Source organism: Phaethon lepturus, unplaced genomic scaffold (assembly GCF_000687285.1).
Source record: "Phaethon lepturus isolate BGI_N335 unplaced genomic scaffold, ASM68728v1 scaffold14141, whole genome shotgun sequence".
Classification (NCBI taxonomy): Eukaryota; Metazoa; Chordata; class Aves; order Phaethontiformes; family Phaethontidae; genus Phaethon; species Phaethon lepturus.
The window spans coordinates 1-11455 of NW_010517068.1; the positions used below are offsets into that span (position 1 = coordinate 1).

The following is an 11455-nucleotide window of genomic DNA, read 5'->3' on the forward strand; positions in this document are numbered from 1 at the left end:
CGGGGGCTGGGGTCCTCCTCCCGAGGAGGTTTGGAGCCGGGCGTCAGCAGGGCTTGCCGCCGCCGCGTGCCAAGCGCGAGGTCTCCGGCGGCCGCAGGGTGAGCTGGGTCACGCCTGGGCTTTCTGATGCCTTTTAAAATGCGTCAGTCGGGTCTTGTGTGCACTCTGGTGACTTTTCCTCCTTCCGGTAAGGCGGTTATCCAAAAACCGGTAGAGCCGGTGCAGCCTTGGCTCTTACAAGGTGCCTTGCCTGATACTAGAATACACCACCCAGGATCTTACCTGACTTTACAACCCTGTCTCTGCAGCCAGTGCAGTACAGGATTTAAATTTTCTGGTGATTTTCTTTGTAAACTGCTCAGCAGGGTATTATTCAGGCAGCTGCATCGAGGGACTAATATAACGTGTTCTCAATTTTGGACCCTTTATGTTGGGAATTTTCCCTTGTGCAATGGCATTAAATCTGAGGCGGCTGACAAGAGCAGGATGTTTTCTAACTCTACACAAGGTTAAATGACTGAAATAAAAATAGATGGAAAAGCAAACAAAGTAAAGTAAGTTTGCTTTCTCATGTAATGGCAGGCGGTAGCGTGGGGTCAGGGACTTAAGGATAGCCCAGCCGTCAGTCGGGGACCGTGGAACAACTGATCCTTCCTAAATCACTTCAGAAATTGTCTCCTGTTTCAGACGCTCGTTCTTTTTCATTCACACGGATCACATAACCAGAAGACTGTGCTCAAAGATACCATTTTTATATAAATTGTGGTGATAATGACTGTATTTGCGAAGCATTTTACTTTGTAAACGCCGGGGCCCTGGGATGTTATTTGCAGTATATTCCTTACTAGGAAACGTATGATTTTTACTACTGCCTGTAGGAAAAATACACGCTGGGCTGGTGTCACGGAAGGGGGAAGGCAATCTGCGGAGCCTGGTCTCTCTCCTGCGGCACGCCGGGACGCTGCTGCAGCTGGTGCTGGCTCCGTTTTCCCATCCAAGAGGGCTTTCACTTTTGTCCCCATTTTACATCTCGCAGGTTTTGTTTTCAACCCAAATTGCAAAGGCGGCTGTTCTTTTTCTCTCTGAAGTTTAGACGACACGTCAGACCAGCTTCAGCAGGTACCAGCCCTCTGGTCTCCTGCAGGTTGCCAGCACAATGCTGCTCGAGCATTTGTTAAGGGAAGTTTCATAAATAAAAGCAAGGGAGGGTGCCGTTATTGCTGTAATTTCCAGAGCTTTATGCATTTGCAGAGTTACTAGCTTTTCTGCAGGTGGAGAGTGAGGTGACCTCAAATGCTAAATCCCATTTTGTTCTGCTAAAATGACCAGCCGCACCCCACTACAGCCGTGTGTACCCTCGTTGTTGTTTTGTTGTCTTTGTGGTTCGGGTACCGGTATTTTCGTGACCAAGTCCTCTGGCGTTAGAGGGGGCACGAAGGCCGGGACCTGCATCCGAAGCGGGCGGGCATCCAGCCCGCTTTCAGCACAGCCTTCTTCACACCCTTCGGCGCAATCTCCGTTAGTCGTCAGAGGAGACATTTCTTGAGGAGGCAGCTCATTTTGCTGGGTTCCTCGGGTGACCCTGGTGGACAGGTTCCTCTGCACGCCCTGTCGTCAGGTGAGCCACTAAGTCGTGCAGTTAGCAAGGGGTGTTAGCAACAAACGGGAACCAAATCCGTTTAGGTCTGCAATGTGGCAGTCAATTGCAAAAAATAAGAGAGAGAGAGATATGCCTGTCTTGTGAAAAAATAGCTCTCGTTTAGAGCTGTGCAAGACAGACCATTACGTTAAAAATAAATCTCCAGAACGCAGTGCATCTAAACACAAATTGTTTATTACTGGCTATTTTATTTATACCAGCCATGGGATATTCAACTACTGACATGGGAACAGCAAAACATAGTTTTTAGTTCTGGGTTTGGACAGCAACGCAACCAGCAGCAGCTATGAGAATTTAACTTTTAGACCGCAGAACATAGACGTAAACCCTAACCGTGCTCCCCAGGAGCAAAACCAGGGGCCAGGCTGCCGCTGGCGGTAGGCAGTGCTGGAACGTCCCCTTGCCAGCATTTTCATTAAAACCGCGTCCTTGTCTGATTAAAACGTACAAGCAGAGACCCGTTGCTTTGCAGCCCTGCTGTTGCTTGAGTTTCATCGCTGGGGCCCTTCGTGCTGGCCCCAAGTCCTTCTTCCCAAGCACCCAGGCTGTGGGTGCACCTTATTTTTAATGAAGAATCAGATGTAAATTACCAACGGAGGTGAAAACTCAACCATGTGCTTCTCTGGTCTACCTAAAAGGAAAGGAAAGCAGCCACTAAGTTAATTTTATTTACTGCTGAAGGATACTAGAGTACCTTTTGTAAAAATTTTAGCAGTGCCGTGTAATCTAAACTAAGTGCCAGGCACGTTCCATTTTAATGTTTGTTAGTGTCTGCCTAAAAGCTTACTTGCCATCTTTCTGTTCTAAAATACGAATGAAATCGTGACATCTGGTCCAAAGCCCATGCAAGAAATACTTGTAATAGCTGGAGTTTTTAGGAATACAGCTCGCGCTAGCCAGAAGGGGAAAATATAGAAAAGGCATGGTCTGGATGGGCTCTGCTTTGCTCAACATTCATTCCACTTAAATGAGGGAAACAAAACCTATAGTGTTCTCACTTGGAAAACAGCCAATTTTCCCAATATTTCCTGCTGCCTCAGCCAACAAATACTATGCCTGTTGGATACAGTGGTCAATGACCAATTACATCTTCTGTGTATTTAAAGGTTAAAGTAGTTAAATTAAAAATGTCAAAATTTTTCCTCTTTTCAATTAAAAAAAAAAACTGACCTCAGTTCTTGAGGGGATGAGTGGAGAGAGCTCTGCTTTACCCGTGCACGGTCCAGTGCAGTAGTTTCAGCTCTCAGAAGCTGCGAGTGGGCTCTGGGGCTAATTTGTACTTTTATTACTTTCCCTGGCCATTAGGAAAAGCCGGCTCTCAGACGGAGACCGGAACACACTCCTACCACTTCAGCCCCTCTCTGCCATTATTACAAGGAAAAACATTTTCCGGTTAATCATTTTTTTATATATATATGTGTGTACATTCCCCACATATTTGTTTTGCTTCCCATTCCCTTCTGTTTTTTCCAGGTACAACCTGTTTGATCGCACTGCTGTCAGATAAAGAACTCATAGTGGCCAACGTTGGTGATTCGCGAGGAGTCTTGTGTGACAAGGATGGGAATGCTATCCCCTTGTCACACGATCACAAGCCCTACCAACTGAAAGAGAGGAAGAGGATTAAAAGAGCTGGTGAGTCATAATGTTTTTGTTTTGAATTGAAGGTTCATCTTTTTTTTTTTCCTCTGGTCTGTCAATAATATAGACTTTTCCCCTGAGAGAGGCTGAAAAGTACTAGACTGAGGCATCAGCAGATAAAATCTTCCATTGTTAACACAGCACTTTTCGGTGGGGTGTCACGGTGCAGACAGAGAAGTGGAAGCAGACTGACCTGTCCCTTAACGAGCCATTGTCGGAGTAAGAAGAGCAGCCTTCATCTTCACCAGCCAGTTGACCGTCCCGGCCAGTTCCCTTCTGATCTCTGCGGGGAGCAAATTAATAAACAGGAGCAGCAGCATTACAGGCGTCTTCACACCAAACCGTGTCAGCAGCCTTTATGTGAGAGGCTGACTCTGAATCTGAGTGAGGTTTAGCTCCTAAAATAAGCAGCGCATGAATCTAATTCATCAAAGCTATTTTTTGTTCCCATATAGTGTCTGCTAATGAGCACAATCATGTAAATTGTAGCAGGAGTACAGGGAAAGAATATAAGAAACAGCAACCTTTCTGCAGTAAATCTTTCTAGCTTTCATCACTTCTCACTTTAGCGACCTTCTGTGCTAGAAGTTACATTTGGATCACCAAGTTTAATTGCCAATTCTCCATGAATTTGTCAAAGTCTCTTTTGAACCCGTTTCTGATTTGGCTCCCACAGCCCACAAGCAGCAAATTACCTGATGAAGAAAAAATGTTCCTCTCGTTTATGTTAAACCTGATGAGCATTGCCTCCAGAGATGCACTGCCTCTCTGCCTCCACGTCTTAGTTTGTAAAGTGGAAATAACAAGTTTTTCCACGAGTAGAAAACATTTTTAAAACCTACAGGTTATCAATACGCTCACAGCAGCATAAATGCCTGTACACGTGCAACGTGCGCTTTCCTCTCAGTTTGCTTTTTTCGCCGAGGAGGTGTAAGAGCAGTTGGGATCCTTCCCGCTGCTAGCCAGACAGCCGAGGTCACGTACATTCCCTGAAGGGGAAGAAAAGGTGTATGGATCCTAAGAAGAAGGAACAGGAAAGTCTCACTTTGCTTCAACTCTGTACTTGGGGGATGGATCAATAAATCTGAAGATTTTTCTGTAAAATTGCTTCCCTCTTAGCCAAGTCCAGGGCCTTTATGCAATTGTTCACTTAGAGAAGGCCTTCACTTAGGAGAAAAAAAAATTATCTGGGTATTTCTCTTATGTAGAAGTGAGGCTTTGTAACACAGCAACGTGAAAAATGCACCTGGATTTCCAACTTTGGAAGAAATTATTTTAGTAGGTAAATGTTGTAACTATCTGCAGCTAAACAAGAAATATTCTATCTGGCCTAGTGACTTAATGAGTTCACTGCTCTGTTACCTATTGCCCCACTGTATTATCATGATAGATGTGGCCTCACAGGGCTGTTACAAACATACAATCCAGTTTATACTACTGCCAGATACTTTTACATTTTGGAACATCCCTTCTTTACACACAGTAAGTGTAAAATTGAAGCAAAGTGCCCGTACTGAATTATCAAGCCTACATTGCTACTGTGACAAAAGTACCTGACTTTCTTCCACCATCTAGATACTTTCCTGTCATGTAGAACTGAAGACGGCGACAATAACCACATCATTAAGGTACATTTCGGTTTTCCAACTTCACATTGCACCATCGAGCTGCACCGTCCAGTGCTCTATGGGTAGTTATGAGATGACTCCACATTTCTGTAGGATTAGACTTCATTTAAAAGGGAAATCCATGTAGCCATGGTTGAGAAAATACCCTTCAAACCTCAGTCCAATATAAATCAATTTGAGACAGCCTGAAACACCAGCTCAAAGAAGAGCGTGACTTGCCTTGTGCATCTCAGCGGGGCGTTAACATTGGGCTGACAAGTCGAAACTAATCTGTCATTTTTTGCTGCCATGGTGGATGTTAAGGAGGCTCACTGCGTGCTGCTGTCAGCGGTCGGTGGATGGGAATGAACTCAGTCCCTCTCTTTTGCCCCATTTCCAGCAACTGTGTACAAAGTCTTTCAGTCAACCCACAACCTGAAAAAAAATTTCCTTTTATCAGTCCGACATGACCCGAGCAGCTCTCGCACTGAAGCCCCGAAAGCCAACGCTCAGGTTTCTCGTGGCAGTTCCTGCAGCGCAGGGAGAGGCCACCGGTACCCACGCCTGCAGCCACATGCCAGAAGGAAAGACAGCAGCTACGAGGCCAGGGCAGGGCCCTCCATTTTGAGCTGAGGTGCCACATCTTGTGGAATTACCTGCTGTGCAGCGTGGCTGTGCAGTTAACCGCACCGGTCACAGGGTTTTTCTCAAGGCTGAGTGTTATTTTCACAAGATGCACGCTCACACGTGCTGCGGTGCTGCTCGTCCCGCGGCTGAATGAGATCGGGGTCCCGCTGCTCTGACCCGTTCCTGTGGGATAGGGGAATGCACGTCCTGCGACACAAGGGTGCTGGTTTCCCCAGAAAACACAAGGAATCTCCTTCTGATCGGAGCCTGAGCCGTGTTTATAGTATCAGCGTAAGACAGCGGCCTTGAAACAACCGTGGGTTTGGCTTGTGAAGACACACTCAGTTGCAGAGCCACAAGGTGACTGTCACTGATAGAAATTTAATTCATTCACCTTCAACATAATCCTCTGCGCTCAGCTCTCGCTAACATGCAGAATGTTTGTGCGGCTGCCAACAAGCTTCTATTTCTTTAATGCCTTTTCTCCTCCAGTGGCAGCCAGCGCTGCAGAATGTTTGCTTTTCCATGAGCATTTTTATGTATTCTGTATGGATGGCTTTAGAAAAGAAAATAATAGGAGTGCCAACAGACACTTCAGCAAACCACAGGAATCCCGCTTGTGCCTGTGGCAGTTCCAGGTGCCACGTGAGAATGGCACCAAAAAGTCACTCCGTACGCGTAAGCACGACCTGCAGAGACTGGGGTAAGCACGCTCAGCGAGTCAGCAGCATCAGCTCTCTCCTCTGCAGGTACAGGAACGGTGCGGGCACTGCTGTCCTCCGACCGCATGTAAAATGTCTGCTTAAAACTGCCTCTTCTGAACTGCATTTTGCTTCCCCTGTCACTCCCATACGTACACGTGATTACGCACCAGTTACTATAGTTCTAATGAAAAAGCCCTGGGCTGGTGAGTAGGCGGCTGTGTAACGCTCAGCTGAGGCGCCCTCAAAACCGATGGCAGCGGCCGGACGAGGTGTGTTTGACCTGAAGAGGAGTTGCAGTAGGCTCACGAGGCCTTCCTTTTTTTGACTGTGGAAAGAAACGTCTTCATAATGGAGACTCCATAGAAAAATTGTGTTTCTGCTGGTTTTAACACAAATCGGGTTTCAAGCTTTAAACAACGAATCATTAAATGAAAAGTAGTTTCACCTGAAAGCAGAAGGGATTTACAGATTAGATCAGCCAGCCAGGAATGGAAATGCTATCTTTGCATTTAGGTGACTAGGTGACCAACAGCGCACGGGCTGAAGCACAGAGCTTAAAACATTCTGATAACTACGAAGATCAAAGTCATTTATAAGAACACCAAAGCAGACCGCTTGCAGATATAAAAAACAACAGTTCACCTGATTTTGTCATACACATTAATGTTCCATGTTTGCAAATTATTTGTCCTCAAGTGACTTTTCATTCATGTTAAAATGACAGGACTATTGCTGTGAAAGAGTGCAGACAGTGGCAGATGCATGCACAGGAACTGAAGGTGCCTAAATTTTACTCCTTGACCTTGAACACCGTGTAGTTCCCTCCCCGGTGCGATCGGACCGTGTAGCAGCCAGGTGCTGGCTGTGTCCGAGCCGTTGGTTGGAAAGCAAGAGCCATTCCTGACTTCTCCCCTTCAGCTGTTTCCACAGCACCAGCAGCCACAATCCAGCTCTTCCCGGCAGCGCTGTGAGATTTACTTAAGGCATCTCCTGCTTTTTGAGATAGGTAACGTCTGTTTACTGCAGGATACTGCAGGATGAATTTTTGGGTGGGTCTAGCAGGAAGCCAGGGAAATACTTTGACTTTAAAAAGAACTGCTTTAAGTGTTGGTGTTTCTCTCCAGGTGGATTTATCAGCTTTAATGGCTCCTGGCGCGTTCAGGGGATCCTGGCCATGTCCCGCTCGTTAGGAGATTATCCTCTGAAGAACCTGAATGTTGTCATTCCCGACCCCGATATTCTTACCTTTGACCTGGACAAACTGCAGCCAGAGTTCATGATCTTGGCGTCGGATGGTCTGTGGGATGCTTTCAGCAACGAGGAAGCTGTCCGATTCATCAAGGAACGCTTGGATGAACCACACTTTGGTGCAAAGAGTATAGTTCTACAGTCCTTTTACAGAGGATGTCCTGATAATATAACAGTGATGGTGGTGAAGTTCAGGAATAGCAGCAAAACAGAAGAACAGTAATTGCCACTGGTTCTCTGCCTCACTCTGAACTTAAACCAAACTCTTACATTTTAAACATAGTAGAAAGCTCTAGTAAATACCGTTAAGATTCTACAGAAAAGGAACAGATCTCTCTGGTCTTTGTTCTTTGCTTAACAAAAGGAGCAATACAACAAATACATTCTGAGTAATTATAAGAATTAAGTTTGTTCACATGTACCTGTCTCCTGTGACCTTGCTGCTCCTTAGAAACCAACTGTAATCTTCCATTTCAGAATTTCCTTTACAAATCCTGTGTAGGCTTTTCATTTGATTCCTTACCTCTCATTTCTAATAGTCAAAGGTTTGTTCAGATGCACAGCAGGGACAGGGCAGTGCTGCCGCTTCATTGCGAGTGATAGGAACGATGCTGCTTTTCCCTCGTGGGTGTGACTCTTCAGAATGATGCTGTCATGTTTCTCATCTCTTCTTTTTTAATCTGCAGTAATAAGGTTATATAGGAAAAGGTTTGCGGTTATTGGCCTGTTACTGTTATGAAAGAGGAAGAGGAGCCAACTGTTAGACTGCTACCATAGAACTGGCTCTCTTACTTTAACCTCCCCCCTGCCCTTAAATAAATCCCCACCAGGCATGGGATTAGGTATAATTACTGAATTACCTGAAGCCACATGTTTATTCAGTCCGTGCATTACTCTAACATCATTTCTTCTCTGCTGTATTGTATTCAAACCAACTAATGATAAACTCCAGCAAAATGCTCTGAGGTCCGACACCTTCTGTATCAAAAAAAAGCTCTGTTGTGATAGAAGAATGTCTGTCATTGACCGAGACTCACCCTTACGTGAGTTTTTTGGCAGGGACTTTTCGTAGGCCTGTAAAGAAAGTAATGCAAGATAAAACTAATTTCGTTAGTGACTGTTTGGGAAACTAATTAAAACAGGGCATGCCTTAGAGCTACCTAAATGGAAGTCAAGCCTATTAAAGACTTCCTTGAACCACTGCAGGTTGAATTTGTGGTGTTGATCCAGGGGAAGACCACTTTAGAAGCGTTTTTTTGGTATAATGTGTAAAAGCCAGGCAGTGTCATTGCACTGCAAAGATGAAAGCTTGTGTTAAATCTAGATAAAAATATGTTTAGATCTAACTTTCAGTATTTAATTGTATTTTGGAATCTGTGACTACTGTAAGTTTAAACAATGACAGTCTGAGTTTGCTTTACACCTGGTAACTTAGCTGCTTGCTTCATGAGGGAGAGGCAGCAGTAGCAGAGTGACAGGGCAATGCACGTTCGAGGAACAGAGCCAGGGCCCAAGCTGCAGGTTAGTATTTTGGATGCCTTGCTTACCCGTATCGTGTCTTGTAAGAATCCTTGGGATTCCCTCCCTGCAAAACATGGCCCTGGACGACCCGCTGAAGTCTTCTGCCTCCCAAGGTGATGGAGGTCGTCAGTATTTGTGTCCTGAGGTGAATCAGGGAGGTAATGCATTAACTAACATTGTCTGTGTCTTGGGTAAAGATACAGTACTACTCCGTTAAAAAGCTACCCGTTTTTCATCACCCACCTATAGGATTTTTGGGCAAGTGGGTTGCTGGTCCCTAAAATACTGTGATGTGCTCTGGTTGTGCTGGGCGGGTGTGATGTCTCTCGGCAAAAATGAGAGCGCACAGATTTCTCCTGTCTTAGTCTTTTCATTTTTGTTCCTAGCTTATCTCCTCCCCAACAAACTTCTCTCCTTTAGTTTGTCTGGAGATAAGCAAAACTCTTAATTGGATCGGTTGCTATTACCAGCGCTACTCAAATTGCATACTTATCCTTTAGCAGCCTCTTCTCATGCCAGGCGCTGGGGAGAGCCCCTTGACTCTGAGGAACGGCCAAGTGAAAAGCAGAAGTATGAAAGTGCCCAGCATCCCCCGAAACCAGCAGGCACCCAGCCTGCATTGGTCCTTCCCCGAAGGATGGGAGGTTTCGGACTGTGTACATCTCTTGAACAGTGCATTCAGTGAATTTTAAATGCAACTTTGCAGTTAAATTGAGCAGCTAACAGGAAATGTTAATAATTGCACAGCGCTTCAGTTATTTTATTTTGAAAAGGTATTTGAGGTCAGAACGCTGTGAAATGAAATCCTTGTGTGACATTTTCAAGGGAGTGCTTCATCACATACCCCCAGGTATCGAAACTGTGCTCCAGGCAGAGCTCGTGGTGCACGTAGCGTTTGCCTTTCCTCTCCCCTTCACAGATGATGTTTCCCTTGTACCGGCTTTTCTTTGTAGGACACTGCCTGGATGTTTGTCAAAACAGCTGCCCAGGGAACAGAAGAGTTAGACCCAGCAGCCTGCAGAACTCTAAAGCAGAGGGACGCCTGTACAGCAGAGACATCACTGCTAATCCTCCACAGGCATTTGAGAAGTTGCAACTGGAGCAATGGCCAGCTCCAAAAAAACCCATTACAGACTAACGCCACTCGAGCGAAAAGCCCGTGGCTGCCACCGAGCCCCCTCAGCTCACGTTCTCGAGGTTAGCGAGCGCTGCTGAGGGCTGCCTGACCTGCTCCGGGCACAGCTGGCTCGCTGGTCGCTCCGGCAGGCAAGACAGACAGGAAGATGAGGTGGCAGGGATCGTACGCGTTCAAAGCAGCCGTGAGGAAGCAGTGGGAGGGTGGCTCGCTCTGGAAGTAAGCTGCGCTCGCAGCATTTAGGAAAACACATAGTACAGTGCTATACAGGACTGTTTTGCAGACTTGTCTGGATATTTAAGGATTCTTTTATTCCGTCACGCACAGGCCCATCCAGTCAGTTACCGAATCGGCTCTCTTTCAACTTCCAAGTGTCTGCAGTTGCCACAGTAGTTGTTCTAGCCCCTTGAAGTTTCTCTGCAACGCCTTGGTAGTAGCTCCTTTTCCTGGCCAAAGACATTCATGCCAATGATCTCTGGTAAGGTTGTTGACTTTTGGTTTTATTACTTTAAAAAAATAGTTACAGCTACTTTAGGTTGAAAGGTGAAGGACTGATGGAGATGACAGGCTTTGTGCAGTCTTCCACATACATGCGCAGTGCCTACCTATGCTCCCTGCTAGAAGTCTTTTGAGTTTTTAGTCAGTTCTAGACATTTGTAACTTTCCAGTTGTGCTGATTTGTGCCAAATTCTGTCATGACACATACAGCTGTTGGGACAAGATTAAGTAATGTATGTATTGCTTATGCCACCTGAACCTTATCTCCACTGCCTTAATAACGTACCCTACATCTGGACCGGGCTGCCAGCCACCGCAGGCAGAAATACCCCCACGTACGCTCCAGCGGTGCGGCAGAATGCGCTGCAGCATCCGAGAGGCAGTAGCCTCTCCCAGCACGCCGTCCTCGGTGCCTCTTTCCTGCCTGGCCACCGCTCCAAAAAACGGGAGATGCCTTTTGGTTAAACTCCCAGCACGCCGTCCTCGGTGCCTCTTTCCTGCCTGGCCACCGCTCCAAAAAACGGGAGATGCCTTTTGGTTAAAATGTGGCTTCTACGTATCTGAGAGCTCCCTCTTGCCATAGGTGTTCACAGAAGTTTTTTGTTGCTTCAGCCAGAGTAGCTCCCTTGGTGACATCTGTTCATCAAGCAAGAGCATCACATGGCAGAAAACTGATATATTAAGTTGCTGCCACAGAGCATCTTTCGTATGGTCCAAAATGAAAAAATGTACCGTCATTAGTCAGCTTATCCACTACTTAAAAGAATTTAGAATCCCCGGCCTAGGTACCAGCCTAGTCAGGCGTGACCATAGC

At 46.1% G+C, this 11455-nt stretch overlaps 1 protein-coding gene across 1 annotated transcript; it reads left to right on the plus strand.

Moving 5' to 3' along the window:
- Window positions 1-1425: 1425 nt before the first annotated feature.
- On the plus strand, window positions 1426-7710 carry LOC104627883 (protein phosphatase 1L-like; the record flags this gene model as incomplete). The annotated part of the gene is made up of 3 exons (XM_010296278.1): window positions 1426-1618; window positions 3134-3295; window positions 7364-7710. Coding segments are annotated over 3 exons (702 nt in total), but the record flags the coding sequence as incomplete, so codon positions are not given.
- Between the last annotated feature and the right edge of the window lie 3745 nt (window positions 7711-11455).